Here is a 22300-nt window from a genome sequence, read left to right as displayed (position 1 = left end):
AGCAGAAGAAGAAGAAGAAAGAGAAGAAACGCTGTAAGAAATCAAAAGTTCCCACCATGGAACACAGATTACTGTCGAGTAGACGTTTGTGCATCATTGTTAAGCTTTAAGTAGAAGGGTTTTGGGTCAGCTCTGAGGAAACCGTAGGACACAGTTTCTAACCTCCTGAGACCCTGCGTCCTCATACGGGGACAATAAGTTTTAATATGGCAGCTTATTCTGCTTCATTTAAACTTTCATCCTCATTACTAGACTCATTCTGCAGCCGATCACGTAGCAAAACAGCAAAACTGCACAAAACCTCATCAAAATTTTTCAGTTGAAACTTGTTTATTTATATTTATGAACTTTTCTAGTTTAATGTGACACAAACGTAACAAACAGCTATAACTTCACTAATTAGCAAATACTCGTTTGAGGACATTGGGAATTCATTATTTGAACAGCCATGTTCAGTTTTATATTTTAGTTACATAATGGTGACTTTATTATAATATACAGTGAAATAATCCTCATGTCCACGTATAAGGACATAATTTTTTTTTTCTTCCAAAAAACTACTTCCTGTTGAAAGATGATGCTAAGTTTTTATACTTCTTAGGTTCTACTGATCCCAAATACCTTGGAGAAATTAAAAATGCAGACCTGTGTGGATGCCATTCTGCAGAAAAATCACACTATTGTTGATTGAGTGATACCTAAACTAAAGACAAAGCCTCTCTGACGAGTTCAGAGATATGGCTGGATCGGTGCAAGAGAGGCCGCATGATTCTCCGCGATATGGACGCATGGGAAACAATATATATCCACAAACAGATCCCGTGGGTCAACAGTGGCTCATCTGAGGGTCTAATCCAGCCTGCAGCACGAATGCAATGGAAATAACACAAAATAATCCTTAATTTGTCCACAGTTTTAGCAACAGAAGTGGACAAAACACAACACTGAGACCCAGGACTAAACAGTAGACAACAACGTGCCCAAATTGCACATATTGTACAAATAGTGTATTAAATATTCATCATACATTCTCCTAATTTACTTATTCGTCTTTGCACACACTAAAAAAGACAAAATCTAAAATTGTCTGGTCCACTTTAAATCAAACTGGGCTGTATGAGCAAAAAGTTTATTTTATTTCTGGGGAATCATCTTCTACTCTAGAAGTTCTTATAAATGGAACAGTCGTGATGCTGGATATATAACGCCAACCACGCAACCCTTTCCCTCCTCCACATGTGTCCAGCCGACGCTAAACACGTATCTAACTGTATAAAACATGTGCAGCCATCGTATGCGGTATTAACAGCTTTTTTTTTTTTTTTTAGCTTGATAACTAATCTCCCTGCAGCCTCGACTCCAGCAGGTGTTGACAAGTTGTTCGCAACTCACTGTCTCGGTTTGGCGAGAGGCATCGTCCTCTGCAAACGTTTTAAAATAGCTGCGTGTTTATAGGTTCCTATGACACTGAGCGGAGTCAGAATCTGCATGTTAAAAAAAAAAAAAACTGCTAATAACACCTACATGCACCACTGGTTGTGATTTATTTACCACATTCAAAGAATATTTTCCTTTTCTTGCTCGTCACTCATCTTGTGACCTCTGAGATGAATCTTGAGACCCCGCCAGGGCCTAGGTCTTCATGTTGGGAACCGGCACTTGTTAGCAAACAAAGAAAACGAAATGAATTCCAGCAGTATACGCTCCATATGTTCTAGCTGCGACAGTGTGGGGCTCCCATGACGTCTGGATGTGTTTTTCCAAACCCCCAGAAGAAGCAGTGGGAGGGCGGGGAGACGCCGGATAGAGATTTTTGCAGTCTGGCGACAGATGTGAAATAATATTACATAAATGTAATAATTTGTTTCACTATCACCCAGGTTAATTAGTTTGTGGAAATGGGTAACCTATTTCTCATTGGGTAATTTGTCACACGCTGACGAGGTAGCCAATCAGTGACCCTGCTGTTGGTGGGATCATTTCTCCCAGAATGCTGTGCAGCGAGTGTGTCGCAGAAAATGTGAGCGCAAGCCAATGTTTACCTCCAATTTATTCCACACAAATAAATGAAATCAGTCAATAAACCATCCAAGGGTGAATATGGCTCTCTCTAGCCTGGATTATGAATGAGAGCTCATTAATTTTCCTGTGTGTGCGTTTGTGTTGTGTGTGTGTGGGAGAGAGAGGGAAATACAGTTTGTAGCCATGTTTAGGTGTGAACATGTTCTTATTGTGTTATAGGTTTAGAAGGGGAAGAATGAAATGATGTGTATTTATATTTATGAACATGAATTACTCACAAGAAATCCAAATAATTACATGTAAAGGTCCATATCTTTAAAATGATCTTCACTAATTAACAGTAATAGTTTGACATTTTGGGAAATATCTGGTTTTGCTTTGATGCAGAGATTTAAATGAGAAGATCAATAAAACTCGTATACCTGGCAGATTAACAGTGACGTCGGTTATGGTATGAGATGAGATGATATATATGAGATTAGGTGACATAAAATGGAAATGAGATGAGGTCATATGAGATGAGACTAGGTTTAAGATGAAATGAGATGGGATAGAGATGGTATAAAGGGATATTATATAAATTAGATGAGATGAGAAAATAAAGAATAAATGAGATGATGGGAGATGAGACGAGATTATATGATGATTTAAAATGGGATGAGATGAGGTAACATGAGGTAAAATGAGATGAGGTAGTATGAAATGGAATGACATGAGATAAGGTAAAATGAGTAGTAAGTAAGGAAGTAAACAAGGGAGTGAAAAAGGAAATAAACCCAGAAGTAAACAGGCAAGTAAAGGATGAGGTAAACAAGGGAGTAAACCCGGAAGCAATGAACTAAACCCGGAAGTAGTGAAATCAACCCGGAAGTAAACAAGAAAGTAAAATAGGAAGTAAAGCCGGAAATAAGGACATAAACATATGACAAGGTGAGATGGTATGAGACGAGATAGTATAAAATGGGATGAGATGAGGTAAAATTAGGTATTGTACGACAAGATGAGGTGGTATGAGATGAGATAGTATAATATGAGGTATATGAGGTATACTGGGTAAAATGAGGTAATGTATGATGAGATGAGATCATCACAAACATCAAAAATACTAAAAGAGTATCTTTCCTTTGTCTTGTCTTAAATCAGCCACAGAGAGAAATGTATCTTTGAAGTGAGTTCAGTTCATCTTATTATTACCGCTATAAAAAATAAAAAAAAATGTCATGCTTTGTGTTTTAAAGGGAAGAAGCAGGATGGTGGCTTCACATCTCCGTTATGAATCCAAATTCATGGAAAGTTTAATTTTATTTGACAGGCAGAGTCCAGCAGTGTCTTGGTGATTGTTATTCCAGATGGCGGCGAGAAAATCCCATTTGAAGGTTTTATTAATTTTCGTTAAAACGAAGAGCCTCGCCGCCGCTGCCTCTGGCTTCCCAGTGACGCCGCTGACTGACACCTCGCTGCTCCCTCCATTTGTCATTGTTTGAAAAGGTCTTAATTGTATTACATGCAAATGAAGAGATTTGATTTTTGCCCATTATCTATTCATAAGAGAAAATGAACAGAACATTAGTGGGTCACCAAATGAGGGAGGGGAGGGGAGGGGAGGGGAGGGAGGCGGGGGAGGGAGGGAGGGAGGGAGGGGTGAGAGACAGAGACAGTGATAATCAGTGCGACAGAGGAGGAGATAAGGCAGAGTGAAAGAGAACTGGCAGCTTTAACACTGTGGCGTAATGTCTCTTAAGTTTTGCCGTTTAAAAATAATCCGCCCCGCGGTTCAAACTGCGCCTGTATGTGCGGATGTAATCCTGTAGGTCAGGGCTGATAATTAACCTATGATGACTGAAACACACCAATTACAGTCATGCTCATGCGACAAATCAAAGTGACAGAAGCTCAGATACACTCCTCCCTCCTGGTCAGCTTCAGATCATCAGCACACGTATACCTCGCACTCCTCTCGTATGTGCACGAAATAAATAAATACAGACACGGGTTCAACTAATGCTAAGCTAACTCTTTGGGATTCAGTTTGTAGTGTAGAATACACATACATGTCCCATAATCTACAAATAAAACGGCTAAGGTTCACTAGATAAGAAGGTGAGACCATAACATTGGTCATTTGTGTGACATGATTCATGTTTTCTGGATAAGTTTGAGGAGGCTTCAAACACAAAACGTGTCAGAATAAATAAAATTAATAAATGAATAAAAGTAATACCAGGAAGAAGGATGTGTCTTAAAATGCTCCAACTTTCTCTCGTAAACTCATATAAATCAGTCGTTTCCTCAAACAGCCACGAGTGAGATATTTGGTACAAACAGGTTAAACCTAGTCACAACTGTTTTAGAGGCCTACACGATATTAGGAAGGTGGTCATAATGTTATGCCGTTATGATCTATAAAATGCCCCTATAAATGCATCGTTTTCTCCACTGAATACAGCTGTCCTGGACTTTCTTTAAACTATTATAAAAGCTAAGCTTGCTGGAGGATGTAAAATACTTTCTCGTACTGAGTGGACCTGCGTCTCGGTGCTTCAGACGTAAATAAACAGACGTATTCTGCGCGTCGAGGCTCGTAAAGACTCGCGCTGAGGCCCGAGCGGAGGCAGAGGCCACAGCAGGTAAAGCAGGACACAGTGGAAGGCTGATGAAGAGGGACAGTGAAGTGTGTTGGTCAGGAATGAGCCTCCCTCCGCTACAAGAAGCCATGGCACAGCGACGCGGGGAGGCCTCTTATTGAATACTGTTGTTGGCCCCGTTGTTAAATTACAACTTAATTCCTTTTCCATCATCATAGCCATTTGTTTTCCCCCCTCGCCGGGAGACGGAGACGCGGGGACGAGATCGGGGCGTCGCGGAGGGAGGACTTTTATTCTGCTGGTCTTTAGAGCTGTGAGTGTTTCGGCGGCCATCGCATCATGACTTCACCTCTTAGCTGATTCCTGCCATTGGTCATATCTGACACCTCGACTACACCGCACCAAGGTCACTGCACTCAGAGCCCTCAGCTTTCGCCTCTTATTTCCTCTCTTTCCACTCCTGACTCTCTTCTTTACCTTCATCTTTCTATCTACTGCCTTTTCTGGAGATTTCTGCTTTGCTTGTTTTTTTTGTTTTTGTTTTTTTTACAGTGCTGGTACTGTTACTACAGGTAAATGTTTGGCTTATCAGTCCACCTGAAATTAATCAACTAATACTGGAGTTTAGTTCAGATGTTCACTGTCCCTTTTAGATTGTAATTTAACAAGTGGTTCAAACTTTTCATTTATTTTTAAAAGATCTAAAAGTCTTTGCACAGACGTTTATGATTCCTATGCAACGACCCTCTAACGTTACAGTTACACCAACAAAACAATGACTAAACTGAGAAGATCAACGCAACTCTCACACCTGCACATTAACAATGAAGCTAGCCAGGGTGTTAGCTTAGCTTAGCCTAAAGGCTCTGTTTAAGTACTGCGGGATCCATTTATACCTGGATCGCTCTGTAACAACTCCACCCAAACGCTAGTTGGCGCTGTGTCAAAAACTTCCTCAGTTAACCTTTCCTCGTTATGTTCCATCCTTATTGACCCAAAACAAACGATTTAAAAAGAAGAAGAAACAAGCTACTACCGAGCAAACCAATCACAGCTCCTGTACCGTCTGCGCGTGGTTACATTTCTATGCAGGTGCAAGTTAAAACTGTCCCTGTAGCTACAGCGTCAAATTGACGCAGAAGTTAAATCACCTATTAAACCTGAGTGACGCAACTAATTCCCACCAGCCTCCACTTTACTTTACTAGCAAATATTCGTATGATACGTGCGAACATGCTGACATTAGCATTTAGCTCAAAACACAGCACATACTCACGGCGTCTTGGCTCTTTGGTCGTGACGCGCGGATTGATACCGAAATATCGATGCTTCCGAAACCAGGTCTTTATGCTCTAAAAATCGATTCTCAAATCAAAAATATCGATACTTTCGATACTTGGAGGTAATGTAGGAACACAGTGGTGAGTTGTGGCAACACAACAAACCTTGTGAAACACCTCAGGTTAAACCACAACACACACAGAATATGAGGCATTTATGATGAGGAGGACAGAAGAGAATTAAGATAATAACTCTTAATCGTTAAACAATAATTTATTTTAACAGTCTTATTATGTGTCTTTTCTTTTTTTAATGTTTGAAACATAATTTTCCAATAAATTAATTACTATGATGTCTTGTATTCTTTATGATTCTACTACTTTTTTTTTAGGTTTACCAGACATGTTTGGGCGTATTTGCCGATATCAGCCTGAATTTTTCTCAGTATCGGATCGGAAAGGAAGTCGGTGGTATCGAACCTCAGCCCTTTTCGGGTCTTTGGCCGCTTGGATCACATGTTTTTGTGTTAATTACCTTCAGACCACCAGGCGACTCCTGAGGAATCTGCGCATGTGACCCATCCATTCAGGGACCTGACAGATAGTGTAGTCCAACAAACAGAGCCGGGCCCGTTCTCTCATCTAAAACCCATTCACTCCACCTCCAACCAATCCCTCTCCCTAAGCCTCCTCCTCTCTCCAGCTGCCCTTGAGCTTTTCTATTACCGCATGGAAAGCACCTCGCAGCCCCTGACAAGCGCGGCGGATCGACACTAAATCAGAAATCAGCGCCAGCCGCAGATCTGAGCCACCATGAAGGTCACAGGCCCTACACCGCGTGTCGTCTCAATCGGGGGAGCAGCAGCAGACACAGTTCGACTGATGTGTGACTGTGTGTGTGTGTGTGTGTTAGTGTGTTAGTGTGTTAACATGGGATGCACTGAAAGCAGTGAAGTAGAGGAGGGAGAAGGTTTGGATGGAGAGCAGGTCAAGTCCGGAGGAGGAAGAGGAAAGACAACAGAAAAAATATTAAACTGATTAAATGATTTTTTTTTCTCTCTCTCAAGAGTTTGCTCAGGATGCAGGATATAAAATAAATACAAGAGGAATGTAAATATGAGTTTGTTCTCCCTGTTCAGCAGAGGCTTGAATCTACCCCCTGATCTCGTGGGATTGGGACACACTGCCATCTAGCTGTGAGAAGGTGAATGACACGCAGCGCCCAAGCGAGATCCTCACCTGGTTCTGCAGCAACTTCTGCAGCATGAGGCGTGTGCAGGTCTGCTCTTATGCTTAAAGGGTAAGTTGTTTTTCATTTCTGATTACTTGCCGTTATAAGTAAAATATATATTTGCACACTGTGCTACAAGATTTCAGGAAGGTTTCAGGAAGACAGATTTCTGAGGCTACTTCCCAATTAGAGAAATAAAAAAGTTGGTTATACTGACCTATATCTGTGGCATCTTAATAGCAAACCAGAGGTAGATGGTGCACTATGTGAGTTAAACTGATTTGCTTCAACATACAATGACCCACAGTTAGTTTTAAGATGGTAACCTTATCAGAAAAGTCCTGCCTGAAACCTGGAGTTTGCAGAATCAACTTTGGGTAAACCAGTGAAAATGAATGTGTTCTAGTCCAACAGTCCTGCTCCAAATGTCTGCTTCAAGAAGAAAGGATGATGATTAATTCAACTTAATCAACTTAATCAATCCAGTTTTTGTGGTGCAGTTAAACTGGATTGAATTAAGTAAGTAAATAAAGATCAGCTGTAGCTACAAACCACAGGCTTCAAAATGAAAACACAGGATTAGGGTTAATGTGTAATGTGTTTTCATGTTTATTTGAGATATTGTTTTCCTTCAGTTTTGCGTCTGCTGGAACATTATTTTTTATTGTTGACTTTAAGTCTTATATTCAAAATGTTCTTCTTGTTTTATTATAGTCAGTTAAGGGTTTACTGTAACACACACAAAACAAACATATCAGCCTGTAATAATAGTGTTTTGGGAAATAATCTTGAGAAAGTTGAGGATAAAACTACTTCACTACTTCATAACAGTTGGCTTTGTTGCTAAATCTAGAAAATAGACATAGTTTAATAAAATCTACATAAATATACACTTCCCAGTTCATTACATACACCTGCTTACAGTCATGTGCACAGTAAAAATAGCAGTTTACATCATACAATGAAATCCTTTCTCTTTTGCGTTTTGCTCTTAATAACCTCACTAGATACGCAAAAGAAATATAAAAGCTATTTCCACAAGTGTGCCTAATGTTTTGGCAGGTGAGTTGCGCCTCTTTCGGTTTTGCAAAACAAACAAAAACAGAAATGACAGTTCCTCAAATGTGAGTCGACCTCAGCAGAATATTGTCCCTGAAAAGCTTCCGTAGTTAGCCTGAGTCACATGAGTGGTTTGTTTTGGTCGTGACAGATCATCTTTCTCAACATGCAGCTTCACCATTGCGGATTAAACATTATAATTTCCAGCTTCGGTGAAGTTATGTGAACGGTTCCGGGCCGGAAGCAGAAGAAAAACGTGAGGAATCGTTCTGTCTCGGTCCGTGTTCGTGCACCTGTGGCGTTAGCCTGCTAGCCTTGCTAATGCTAACCTCAGATTCTGGGTAGTATCCGGAGAAACCTCGAGCTTAAAGTGTGTTTTATTCTTTTTCTTAAGGTTATTAAAGGACGAAGCCATGCTGCGGTGGATTCTTGGTGGTCGGGAAGCTCAGGGCTCAGTGGAGGTAAGATGCTAGGCTAAGCTAACTGAGCTAAACCAGCTCATTAAATGCAGATTCTACATCCTCCTAATTATACGATTTATTCCTTTATGAACTAAAAAAACAAAACAAAAAAATAAATAAAAATCTGTAGCATTCAATCAAATATAATGTTGTAAAAATTAAACATTTCTTTCATGGTTTTCAATTAGATCTTAATTGTATTCCTCTTTTTTTGTTTAATTAATGTTCCTTTTATATGTTTATTCACTGCTGAACCTTTTTAAGTTATTGTTTTTTGTTGAAGTGTAAATTTTCCTCTCACATACTTTTATTTTTATTTTCTGGTTTTATGCAGGTGTGTATGTGTACAAAGAAAACACCTCAATATAAACCATATAAAAAACATAACAATTAGCTGCTGAAACTATTTCATTTAAAATTCAAATGAAGTAAATAGTTTAGTGTTTTGTTAGAGGTTTTACTGTAAATAGCATCAATTTTTTCAAGATGTTTTAGTTTTTTCTTAGTTTTATTTTTTTTATTTCATTCATTGATTAAAACAAAACAATTAAAAAAAACCCACAAACCTTCCTAAATCTAAATGAATCAATTTACAAAGAACTTAAATGAAGAAAACAACATAATAAGCAGCAAAATACTGATAATAAAATAAAATGAAATGAAATAAATATCAGCCAACACTGAGTGTGACGATCACACAAACAAAACAAATAAATAAATAAATGAAATGTTTGCAGACCTTTCATGACACAGTGGGTATAACAAACAAACTAACACGTTTTGTTATATTTCCTTAACATACTGACTTTAATTGTTCTTTTAAATGTAAAATTAGTTTGTTCCATAAACTGATTCCTGTCACAGAAACACAATGTTCCATAAGTTTACTCCTGAATCTTGTTTTTTTAAAGATCTCTGTTCCTTTTAAATTATACTTACTTCCTCTTTTTCTCAAATCTTTTCTGAATGTTGATTGGTAACATTTTTCACGAGCTTTAAACATAATTTGCAGAATGTTATCTACTAAGAGAGAAGAGAGGGACGAAATAAACATACATCTGTTCTAATAGTAATACAAACACAAGATAAAACTGATGCATGTAGCTGTTAGTGCAGCACTAGTCCTGTTACTGGTGAGCGAGCTGAGAATGATACATTCAGAAAGGAGTGTGTAACTGCAGGAGGCCACGAAGACCGACGTGTTTTACTGTCACTGATGGAGTTTCATGTCTCTGTGTTGTTTATTCTTATGAAAGTAAATTCATTGTCTTCACTAAGCTGCTGGTTCAGTCTCTCATGCATCTTCCACCACCAGGCATCAGTGTCATGTCCTCTTGATTGTATCACGTTTACATTCTGACACATTTATGCAGTTATGAGCTTCTTCTTTTCTCCTCTCGGTTTCCCTCTTTTTTTCTGTCTCTCTAACAAACCTCAAGCAGATGGAGTTGCCTTAGTTGCAGGTCCTGGGTTCTGTAAAGCGTCTTAAGACGATTAGGATTGTTACTGGCACTATATAAATAACATTAAAGTTAACAGTAATCTAAAAACATGCATATCTTGCATATTAACAGATAAAAGTTTTAAAAACCAAAGAAATGGATATAGATCTGTATTTGTGACAGAACTGTTGAAGACAGTGAAGTACGGTAAAAGTAAAATTCTGGGGCATTAATTCAATTTTTCCCACTTTTAACCTTTTTTTTGGGAGTTGCACACATTTGCACAGTGTTTAAATGTCACGCGTTGCTGTCAAACTAATAGACGTCAGAAATATGTAAAGATTAAAACCTCCTGTTTGTAAGTTCAGTACGATATAAATGTGTAAAGTTAGCAGAAAAATAGTAAAAAGAATACATGAACATGAAGCTGAGTTACTTTCCACTACTTTCTAGTCTCTCCAGCCTTTTCTCCCACCCCCCCTCACCCCCCCCTCCCTCCCCCTCCTCCACGTTTGTCTCACCACTCTCCCCCTCGTGTCTGCAGAAAAGCCCTGTGTTGTGCATCGGAGAGGAACAGCCCAAAAACTGCTTCACTGAGCTGCAGGTGCTGAAAGGACATTTTGACATTGTTCGATTTCTGGTGCAGATTGATGACTTCAGGTAAGCCGACCACGACCCCCCCCCCCCCCCCCCCTCCTCCCCCCTCCTCCACTCCCCTCTTCTCTCTAACCTCTCTCCTCTCTACCCTTGGCTGGCCTCTATCCCCCTGTGATTGACAGGAGATCCTCACCTACAGCAAACTTACAGAGCATGACAAGAGCCCAATCATCACCGCTGTGTGATTGTGTGCGTGCGGTACAGTATCACCCCTCGAACGCCGTCCATACACACATTATAAAGGCTTTGCACCTGCTCTCTCCTCTTTTTGTGGAAGCTCACTACACCCCGGCACGGTAGAGTGGGTCTGCATAAGTGGTCAGATTGGGATTTATAACAGAGCTAAGTGTGTGTATGGGAGTGTGTGTCGGGAGGTGGGGGGCTGCTTTACGCCTGGTTTCCTCCAGTAATAACCCCCCCCTCCTCTGGGTCTCGTCCTCTCCGCACACAGGTCCACGGTCGGGGGGCAAAGGCCAGAAAATTCTCTCCAGATTGCTTTTGAAGTCCGAAAATGTATCCTCAACAGTTCCTCTCTTCTCATTTTTTTACCGCTCTGTTTTATCCGCTCGCGCCGTCTGTTGATTTTGGGGGGACGGGCGGCGCGGACGGTTCGGGGTCAGAGGCCGAGTTAAGGTGATAAGCTCCGGGACAGGTGGAGGAGATGGAGCTACGGGAACAGATTCCCCCCCCTCACATAAATAGAGATTGTCACCGTGTGTTTGACTGGTCTGCCGAGCTGAAGATGACGCCGGGGAACAGCTGGTGTCGCGTACGTGTCAACGTTCTTACCTTCCTGCTTTCGTTCGTTCTTGCAGATGTGCCTCCGCCGGGGACGATGGCCTGGTCCTGGTGTGGAATGTGGAGGTAATACACGACAGGTTGATTCACAGCCATAACATTATGACCAGTAGAAGGAAGTTTTAGCATCTTGTTCTGCTGGGGAAATATTTGGACCTGGTATTCATTCATATGGATATTATTTTACACATGTAGCTCCCACCTAGACCAGACACCTCCACCCCATAGTAATGACACTCATTGATAACAGCAGGATGCACAAAAATGGTTTAGAAACAGTTCCTGGCTGTAGCTGACAGAGCCACAACTGTTTTGGAGACTGACCCAATATTAGGAAGGTGGTCATAATGTTATGCCTGACTGGTGTATTTGTATTGTCTGCACAGTTGGGACTAATCTTTTTATTTTTCTTTGTCTCACTTGCAGACTGGCGAGAAGCTGCAGGACCTGAGGGGCCACTCGCAGCAGATAACGGCCTTAACCACCTTCACTGAGAACAACGAGCTCACGTCTCACACTTCGCTCATCACCGCCTCCTCGGACCGAACGCTCAGCGTATCCTCGTTGTGTATTTTGTGTGTAGTCACCGTGTTCGTGGTGTAAGTTCCTCGATTGTCCTTAATCTTATCTTGTCAGCTGTGGGACCCCGACACGGGCAACAGGGTTCAGACCATCTCTGATCTCCAGTCTTCTGTGAAGGTAACTGCTTCATCTCTTCTCTGAATAAACTTATGGAGGGAAATGTTTGCAGGGTGACGCTGAAATAAAGTTAATATGGAAGTTTATCAGTATGAAAACTGCAGTTCCTCAAATTGCCACTAGAGGGAATTGACTCCAAACTTGAATCAGTCCACACAGACCTGATATCATATAATTGATACCAGGCAACATGGAGGTCTATAACTGGTGTATTAAATGATATTGAATCTTAAAGTTACGTATAGTCGAGGATTTGCATGAATGGATTTCATTTTGTGGGTCAAAGGTCACAGAATATCATCATAAATAATCAAATTATGCTCAGATTAAGTCCAAATTTGGAAGATTGACTTCTCCACTGCGTTATAATTCTCCGCAAAAAACACGTAATCATTTTCTTCAACATTTTCCCTACATATGCCGATCAGCCACAACATAAAAACCAGTAAAAAAGGCCCACGTCCATTCTCTGATCAGTTACAACTGCTATAGGAGGCACAAAGGGAGACCTACACAGTATAAGGTCATAATGTTATGGCGGATATGTGTATAATATGTGAATCTCCAAATACAGATTTTAACTGCAGCTTAACTATTCATGCACTCGACTCAGTAATTTCCAACTAGAAGAAGAAGAACAAGGAGCTCGGCGGGAGAACGTGTATTTCCAGTAACCTCGTCATGTTCGCGTTAGGTTTTAATAAAGCAGACAGGCAGTAAGTCCTGATCTTTTACTTTACATTTCCTTTTGCATTCCAGCTGCAATTAAGTGAGTGCTGGAGGCCTGCGGCACTAATTAAAACGTGTGACAGTAAAGGTTGCTGTGCCAGTTATGATTTAATATAGAAAACGATAACTGGCTCATTATAGCCGCAGATTGAAGTTAATTGTAGCATCTATAGGCTAATTATATTTATTTCGTTTGTGTGTGTGTGTCTCAGTGTCTGCTGGTGCTGGAGCGTCTGGGTGTGTTCATCTCCGGAGGTGAAGAACTGTGCGTGTGGAACAAAGACTTCCAGCTCCAGTGTCACAGACAGAACCACAGCGACACAGGTGAGGAGGAGGAGGAGGAGGAGGAGGAGGAGGAGGAGGAGGAGGAGGAGATGCCGTAACACAGCCGTGTGTCGCTGTTGTTGCAACAACCGAGTTCACCTCTCTGCTCCTGTTTGCACATAAACTCTTACCGTGTTTTTGCAGGAATAACCGCTTTGATAGAGCTGCCCAAGAACTGTGTGGCGGCTGCTATGGATAAAGAAATAGGTAACAAAAAAAAAAAAAAAATGTTTTGATTCATCCAATAAAGAGGAAAACTGCATCTCTTAAAGGAAACTTCACGTCCTCCTGTTTGCAGTGATTTACAGACTGACCGTCTCCACCGACTCGTCTGTGTCCATGGCTGAGATCCGATGTCTGTCCGACCACCAGGACCGGATTCGAGCTCTTATTAACGTCAACGGTCAGTCGGTTTTTAGAGAAAATCATAGTATAGAAGCAATATGTTCAGCTTGATATGGTTTCTTAGTGGGGGTGGATGCACTGATGTCACTATGAGGGGCAAAAACAAAGTGAAATGTAGCAACAAATACAGAGAAACCAGGAAAAATGAGGATTATCAGATCAAATTAAGGACAACTGGACTCAACAATGATTCATATGAACTAGTACGGATGTAGAAAAGTGGATTAGCCTCAGTTTTAGTTTTAGGTCGTTTCAGTTCTGATAAATGTAGCTAAATAAAAGATGCTAACGCTAAGAGCTTTACTGAGAAGTAACGTTAGCCATAAAATACTGTAGCGTTAAAAGGACGACGAGGACTGATCACAAATATTCAGTTTATTGTTATTTATTGTTGGAACCAAAACAACAAAACCCACAAACTTGTCTGAACGTAACTTAAGAAGTTACTTAAGGTTTGACTTCATCAATAAATACAGCATAAATTAATATTACCTGACACTAAATGTGAACCACAACACCAGGTTCCTGTGTCTGGATTCCAGCTGTTTCTTCTAATGCAGTGATTCATTTACTTCTCTTTTCTTTGGTAGAGAAATAAAATATATCTCCGACTGCTTCTCAAATCTGTTGGTTCAGTCGATCACACAACAGCTCTTCTCTTCTTTTTAATTAATGTCACAATGTAGACGCTCCATGTTCATCTGTCACTTTTTGCCACTCAGTGGCCGTAACCATGGAGACCTCAGTAGCTGTGATGTCACGTTCATACGCGATATATTGCAATATTCTACATACTTCACTGAGAAATTTTAAATGCAGCTTAAAATACACGTGTACATCAGATGACAGTGATAATTCATTGGACAAAAAAAAAGAAGATATCTATTTTTTTCCCCACTCCTGTTTCTTACTATAATTTGTCTCTGCGTCCACAGACGGGCTCTTCGCCAGCGGCTCCCACGCGGGCGAGCTGATCTTATGGGACGCCATCGAGTGGAACATCTTGGCCTACGAGCACATCCTGTGGGAGGAGTCGCAGTCCTGCGCCCAGGCTGAGATACGAATGGCTGCCCCCAAACCCAGCGAGATGTCCATCCAGCACCTGACCACCAACGGGAAGGTGAAGACGGATCGTCACAGGACGGGTGGTGGTGGTGGTGGTGGTGGTGATATAACTGTACGTGGTTTCATTGTGTTGTTGTTGTTGTTGTCTTGCAGCTCATCCTTGCAGCCGTGGGCAGTGGCCTCTACGTCTACAGCGTCCTGACTAAAACAGTGGTGGCCTACAAGAAGGTGGCTCATGACTCTAATGTGTTACACACCATGCTGCTGTCTGACAGGTAGGACCAATGTGTACTTGACAATGCATGAGATGTACACCAATCAGCCATAACATTATGACCACCTTCCTAATATAGTGTAGGTTTCCATTGTGTCCTATGGTGTCTGGAAACGCAATGTGTCAGGCTGCATCCTGCTGGGGATGAATGGATGGATGGATGGATGGATGGATGGATGGATGGATGGATGGATGGATGGATGGGTGGGGTGGGGGGGGCCTGGTCTGGTCCGGTCCAGAAGTTTTCCAGCAGAACCCTGAATTGTCACACAATGGTTTAAATGTTATTTGCTTGTCTCCAGTCTCCTGTGGTCATAATGTTGTGGCTGATGGTTTCTGTTAGGGGTCCTGGTTTAGGAGCGTGCACTTCATTCCTCGTCCACATGAGTGCGCCACCGTCCTCTTTTTAACACAAGAAATAAAACCCAAACCAGACAATATCAGCTTCTTGTTTTTGTTTGCAGAATAAAAACCTTTCATCTCTTTTAAGTCAAAAACTTTAGATAATCCTACGTCAAAGTATGAATTGAGTTTTAAAAAAGTAAATAAGATTAAAAGAGTCCTACAAAACATCAGCCAAATAGTTTGTGGTTTTAGTTATGAAGATAGAAACAGCAGCCAAGAACATCCCGTGTCAGGTCATAATGTACATTTTTCCTCAAAGTGTAAAATAAGAACGTTTCATAAGAGTCAGTTTATGTAACAGGGCTGCGTTATATGAACGATGCACTGTTCTCTCATCCACTTACTTTCTATATTTTCTTTGTAGCCTCCAGTCATTCAGACCATAAAAAATATTAATCAGGATTCTTTTTGTTGATTTAAAAATGGTTCATTATGTCACAAACAATGAAGTAAAACATGTGTCTGATACTGTGAAGATAATATGTATCAAGTGCATTAAACATGAATGAGTGTGTGACCCTGTTTCTATTCTCAGTGAGCTCATGTCCTGCTCTGAAGACGGCAGCGTGAGGATGTGGGAGATCCAGGACTTACCTTTACCTGCCGAACCGGCGTCTGCAGGTGACGCACAAAAAACATTCTCGCTGTTGTGACGTGAAGTCGTTCATATTTTGTGCATCGAGAAGAAGTCGTCCGGTTTCCTACACATGAGTCTGAATCAGAGAGTTCAAAGGCTCAGAGGAGGACGACCGCCTGCACTCAGCCTGTGCTTTTTATTTTTACGTGTGGATGTGCGCTAATGCAGCACAGATGTGGTTCAGTGGTGTCATATCAAAGGAAAGTGGAGCGTGCAGCACTCAGGTTGTGTTTTCTCCTCGAGTGTCTGAAGTTGAGTGTGTGTGTGTGTGTGTGTGTGTGTGTGTGTTGGATGGGAGAACACACTCCAGGCAGCAGATGTTGCGACTCATCACCTAAAGCAAAGGATCTGTTTATTTTTGGGTTTGGTGTTTGGAAGCAGGAGTCGGTCACGCTGCGCCTCCTCGGGTCATTAAAGGGGGGAACGTCTGTTTGTTTCATCCGGTAAACGTGTAACCGAACACCAAGGCAACGTAATGTGATACGGTTCCTGATGAGGAACAACTATTGCAGCTCTGCTGCATGTTTACAGGTTCTGTTCACAGGGCAGCGTCTAGAATGGACATGGACCTTCTGAGGGTGGAAACACAACGTTATTAGTGGGGGACAAATAGTTCTTTGAAGAACCAAGAGGAAAAGGGTTCCTTGAAGAACTTTAAAAGACTTTGGGGAACTAAATTTCAAAAAGGTTAAGAACTGAACAGCAGCATAACAAATAGTTCTTTGAAGAACCAAGAGGCAAATGGTTTATCACAAAACTTTAAAAGGTTCCCCTGTGACGTCATTGTGAAGAACCACTTTTAGTTCTTTAAAGAACTGGATAATGATGGTTATTTAAAGAACCAATAGGCAAAAGGTTCCTTTATGGCATCAGTGTGAACAACCAATGTTAGTTCTTTAAAGAACCAATAGGAAAAAGGTTCCCCTATGACATCAATGCGGAGAACCACTTTTAGTTCTTTACAAAAACGGTAGGAAAAAAGTTCCTTGAAGAACTTTAAAAGGTTCCCCTACACAAAAATAGGTTCTTCACAGGTGCTCTGGAGAACCTTTTGATGTCTAGGAACCTTTCCCTGCTGTATAAGGTTCTTTGGGGAACTGAATTTCAAAAAGGTTCCATTAAGAACTGAATAGCAGTATAACAAATAGTTCTTTGAAGAACCAAGAGGCAAGTGGTTTATCGCAGAACTTTAAAAGGTTCCCCTATGTCGTCAATGTGAAGAACCACTGGATAATCAGGGTTATTTAAAGAAACAGTAGGCAAAGGGTTCCTTGAAGAACTTTAAAAGGTTCCCCTATGGCGTCAATCTAAAGAACCAATAAGCAAAGTGTTCCTTGCAAAACTTTAAAAAGGTTCCTCTAAGGCATCAATGTGAAGAACCATTTTTAGTTCTTTAAAAAAACAGTAGGCAAAAGATTCCTTGAAGAACTTTAAAAGGTTCCACTATGGCATCAGTATGGACAACCACTTTTAGTTCTTTAAAGAACCAATGGGCAAAGGGTTCCTTGCAGAACTTTAAATGGGTCCCTTATGGCGTCAATGTGAAGAACCACTGTTAATTCTTTAAATAACTAATAGGCAGAAGGTTCCTTAAAGAACTTTAAAAGGTTCTCCTATGGCATGAGTGTGAAGAACCATTTTAGTTCTTTAAAAAACAGTTGGCAAAAGGTTCCTTGAAGAACTTTAAATAGTTCCCCTATGGCATCAATGTGTAGAACCCCCTTTAGTTCTTTGAAGAACCAATAGGCAGAAGGTTCCTTGAAGAACTTGAAAAGGTTCCCCTTTGGCATCCAGTTTTTTTGTCAATCCTTCCTAGACTTTTGTCTCCATCTGAACATTCAGGAACGTGTCTCCAGCTGTAATATATTTCTAACGGTGAAGTCTTTCTCACTGACCCTCTGTCCGTTCTGACCAGGGTTCTTCGGGATGTGGACTTTCGGCCGTTCTAACAAACAGTGCGGTCCTCCGCCTAAGAAGGTCATCGATGTTCCAAACATCCGGATGCTGGAGCTGACAGGAGATCTGATCGGACACTCGGGGGCCGTCCAGGTGAGATACAACAACCTTTAAACTTAAAACGACATCTTTAGAACCAGTGTTTCTGATGAATGTTTTTTTTTTTGTTTTCCATCCTTTCAGATGTTTGTGAGCTTCAAGGAGAACGGTTTGGTCACATGCTCCACGGACCACCTCCTGATTCTGTGGAAGAACGGGGAACGACAGTCACGCCTGCGCAGCCTGGCGCTTTTCCAGAAGCTGGAGGAGAAGGGAGGACTCTGACCTTTGACCCTGAAGTCACCGCCTTTACAGAAGAGGAGGAGGATGTTTGATGTTACTCAGAAATAATTTAATTATTTACATTTACCACTAATGACTGAAAACTAGTTTCAACTAGAAATATAAAAACTGTGTAAATACCTGTGAAGTTTGCCAGAATATTGTTTTTTTGTTTGTTTTTTAACCAAGCGTTTCCTGTCATGAGGCCGTGCAGACGTCCATGTTGGTGCCTCTTTATGTTTCCGTCTGCTTTAAGATGTATTTTTTGTTGTTTGCGATTCTTTTCCTCCAGTTGTGCTGTGAGGAGAACGTTGCAGCTGCTCTTGCATGTATGAATTTTGCACTAGTGTATTTTGTTTTTTTGCTTTTTTGCAGAAAGTTTGATGAGAACAATGATCCCACTCTCAGATCTGTGTGTTAAATGCAGCTGCTTAGCCTAGCTTAGCTAGCTTAGCCTAGCTTAGCTTAGCTAAACATTTAACATTTTCTGATGCTAACATTTTTTTTTTTAAACATATCTACGAATCAAGAAACGTAATCTTTGCTGATACTATTCATCACTAATAGTAATTAGGAAAGAACCTGTTTACTATGTTCTGATGCTAATAATTAGCGAACATCCTGTTCGGTGTGTGAGCAGAAACAAATGTGCCACAAAGCCATTAGCATCAACAACAAACCAAAAATCCGATGCTCATGCCTTTTCATTTTTACATATCGTCGTATTTATCGGGTCTCTTTTAAGCTCAGATATTTTTTTGAAGTCGCCATAATTGTTAATGATTGTTGTTAATCACTGCAGAACTTTCTTCTACCCGCAGCCTTAGTCCATTTTTCATCCAACACAAATAAAAAGCAAAGTGAACTGTTAGCGTGAGCGCGTCTGTGCCATTCATGTAACGACTCCTTATTGAAAGAATGTTTAATTGTCTCACAATACATCTGAGTGTGTTTGACAGAAAAAAACATCAAAATAAGACGTAAAACAGAGAAAATACATTAAAACTTTTCAAACAAACGGGAGGTTTCAGGCTTCGACTCTAAATTAAAGCTTTTTGTTACGATGAAGCTTGAGGCAGTAAAGTCTTTTCAGAACACGCATCATGTCACAGGCAAAGATGATTTCCTTTTTTTTGAAAAATACTTTCTGTACCGTGTATAATGTCACCAATTATTACTGTTCCATTTATAAATGATACAAAACGCACAGTTGGCACGTTCCTCGCTGTCACGGCCATCGGTGTCGCGGATGAAAGAGGAAAAAGATGAAGACGAAGATGAAGGCCGATCGTTACACAACACAGTTACACAATCTGGTTCTGCCTCATTAGACTCCGGGCCGCCTCCTGATGGAGTCGGCAGCATCGTGTTCCAGTCAGCGCCGCTCACGGGAAAAGGCGTTGTCATTATTACATGTTTTGATGAGTAGAAATCTCTATTATTATTATTATTATTATTATTTTTATTATATACTAGCAAAAATATCTTCTCATGATCAGTGATAGCAGCTGTGAAACATTCAAGAGGTGGAGCCGCGTTTCAAGTCACTGTAAAAAAAAAAAAAAAAAAGCATTTGGAAACGATTTAACAAAAGTTACATGAGCAAAAAAAAAACAGTAAAAAGCAAAAAGGAGAAATGATATAGGCTGAGTATTTACAAGGACAGCAGGTACGTTAGGTAGTTTTACAGTGTATTGCAACCATGGACCTAAACAGCGAGGACAGGACGGGGTTAAGGCCTCGATTGTCCATGAAACGACTACATCAGGGATGTTTTAAAGTGAAGGAGAAAAGACATTTGATCCAACTGCACCTGAATCGTTCTGCAAAAACTTTAACAAAAAAAAAACAAAAACGCAGGATTTAAAAAAAAAAAAAAAAAGGTCACTACCATCGACACCGACGCACCAACTCAAAACTGGAGCACAGACCATGAAGGAACACACCATATTTGTTAAAAATGTTTAAAACACTTATGGCTTTCCTTATTTATTCATATACATATATATATATATATATGTATATATATATATATTCTATAGAGGAGAGGAGAAACTGTTTCTAGTAAAATACGTTCTGTAAAGACGACCATAGGGTTAAGGCACCTGTAAAGCGCTCTCTGTGCCTTTGGTTAATACTGTGGTGTGCGTCCTCTGGGTTTAGTGCACACACATAGTGCACACACAGAGCTACACATCCTCCTTTTCAGACTTTCAGACTTTCGGATTCTCGTGAGATTCGCGTCTCGCTTCGGGCTCCACGCTACGTCCCTGCAGCTAAACCGCGGAGGCCAGGACCAATCAGCACCTTTCTCTAGGAACTACTGGCAGCTTTGGGCATTTTTTTTTTTTTTTTTTAAGTTTCATTATCGTTGTGAGAGAAAATGTTCTCAAAAAGAAAGTGAGTCATGTCTAACAACGTAGTTTGTAGATTCCATGGATGGTTCTGCGTCATCGTCAGTTTATCCAACGTTTCTGCAAAGATTTAACCACTAGAATTAAAGTCAGACTTGGGACAAGAACTTTTAACTTGTGGCTAGTTTCTCGTGGGATCCTAAAATCAGATAAAGTTATGTCCCTGCAGCTAAACCATTTTCTAGGACCTACTGGCAGCTTTGGGTGCGTTTTTTTAGGTTTTAATGCACCAACGTGCACTAGCAGCTGATAGATACTTGGTTTGTTTTTGGAAGGTTCCTGCTCTATTCCAAATAGCTTCCAAAGACGACTTTTCGGATGGTTCTCTTTCTGCAAATCTGTAAATTTAACCACTACTGGTCCCAATTAAAGACTTGGGACAAGAACCTTTATCTTGCATCCTAATGTCCAGAAAGTCCATCCTGCTTGGAGCCTCGTCCCTGCAGCTAAACCACGGACCAATCGACGCCTTGTTCTAGGAACCACTGTTGTGGGTTGATGATGTTTGTAAGAGATTATTTTCTTGCAATGAAGGCAAAACATGTCCACCACCATGCTAAGCTCACAGCACAGATGCTCTGTAGATTTACTGACACCTGTGGATTTAACCTTTAACCCCCATTAAACATCTAATCAAACTGTTTTATATTAGGAAGATCAAACATTCTGCTGTTTAACGTGACCCGGATCTTTCGCTTTGGATCTGATTTGATCAAGGACTCAACGTTACACATACACCAGTTGTGCGTGGCCACTAGAGGGCAGACACTGCATCCTGAAAAAGGTCCCGTGCATGAGAACTGTAACTGCAGAGTGAGCTGCTTGTTGTTGCAGGATTTGAGATGCAGTGAAGTTTCTTTAACAAAAAATCCAAAGTGTGAGAGCGGGAGCTGATAGAAGCCGGCTCTCAAACACAAGCACTAAAAGATCTGGAACCCTGGAAATCTAGATTGTTCAGACACTCGCAAGTAGGAATAGTTTCTTCTTTTGTTTTTGTTTGTTTTTTTTGGGTGCAAACGTCTACAGTTAGTGTCACAAAGCTCTGCATGTAACAGCTCTGCAGCAGATCTGTTCCTATGTTGTGTTTTTTGTTTTGTTTCTTTAGTTTTTTTTTATAAATACCTCCATGGTCCTCTCTAGCTGCTTTCACAGTGCACAAAGGACGGTGTCACCAACCAATCTGGAGCTGTATTAAAAACACAAACACAGCCCTTCTTCAGTGTCGCCTGTATAAATCAGCTTTTTTTTGTTGTTTTTTTTGTTTTTCTTTCTCAGGGATTGTTAAGAATTTGGTCCGAGTGCCTCTCCCAGCTAATAAGACTCGATGATTCAACAGTAGCACCTTCACGGCTCGGCCATTTAAAAAAGGAAGTTCAGCGCCGTTCGCTCGCGTCCACAGAGAGAAGCACGGACGGATCCCTCTCTCTGCTCATCCTCTTCCTTCCTTATTTTTCCTTTTTACAGCGAATGTACAGGTAGAGAATGAAAAGGTTTGTTTTCCAAGAACTAAAGCAGGTTATTATTAAAACGTGAGAA

At 40.8% G+C, this 22300-nt stretch overlaps 1 protein-coding gene and 1 long non-coding RNA gene across 3 annotated transcripts; both read left to right on the top strand.

Annotated features, from left to right (window-relative positions):
• Positions 1 to 1116: 1116 nt before the first annotated feature.
• LOC124996984 lies at positions 1117 to 20738 on the top strand. The gene is made up of 3 exons (XR_007110909.1): positions 1117 to 1127; positions 2902 to 2904; positions 19954 to 20738. It is a non-coding gene; the product is annotated as an uncharacterized LOC124996984 (long non-coding RNA).
• Positions 8288 to 19221, top strand: wdr41 (WD repeat domain 41). 2 transcript variants are annotated; one of them, XM_047570440.1, is made up of 14 exons: positions 8288 to 8433; positions 8572 to 8638; positions 10625 to 10740; positions 11553 to 11601; positions 11962 to 12090; positions 12172 to 12234; positions 13176 to 13287; positions 13432 to 13494; positions 13586 to 13690; positions 14628 to 14812; positions 14911 to 15032; positions 15972 to 16057; positions 17989 to 18122; positions 18213 to 19221. In XM_047570440.1, the coding sequence occupies exons 2-14, from the start codon at positions 8591 to 8593 to the stop codon at positions 18351 to 18353; spliced, it is 1353 nt and encodes a 450-aa protein (XP_047426396.1). In that variant the 5' UTR covers positions 8288 to 8433; positions 8572 to 8590; the 3' UTR covers positions 18354 to 19221. The 2 variants fall into 2 exon arrangements, with proteins under 2 accessions (XP_047426396.1, XP_047426395.1); XM_047570439.1 differs by having other exon boundaries at positions 8295 to 8454.
• Positions 20739 to 22300: the final 1562 nt, after the last annotated feature.

The sequence above is a fragment of the Mugil cephalus genome, chromosome 19, assembly GCF_022458985.1.
Source record: "Mugil cephalus isolate CIBA_MC_2020 chromosome 19, CIBA_Mcephalus_1.1, whole genome shotgun sequence".
Lineage (NCBI taxonomy): Eukaryota > Metazoa > Chordata > Actinopteri > Mugiliformes > Mugilidae > Mugil > Mugil cephalus.
This window is presented reverse-complemented; position numbering and strand designations above follow the sequence as displayed.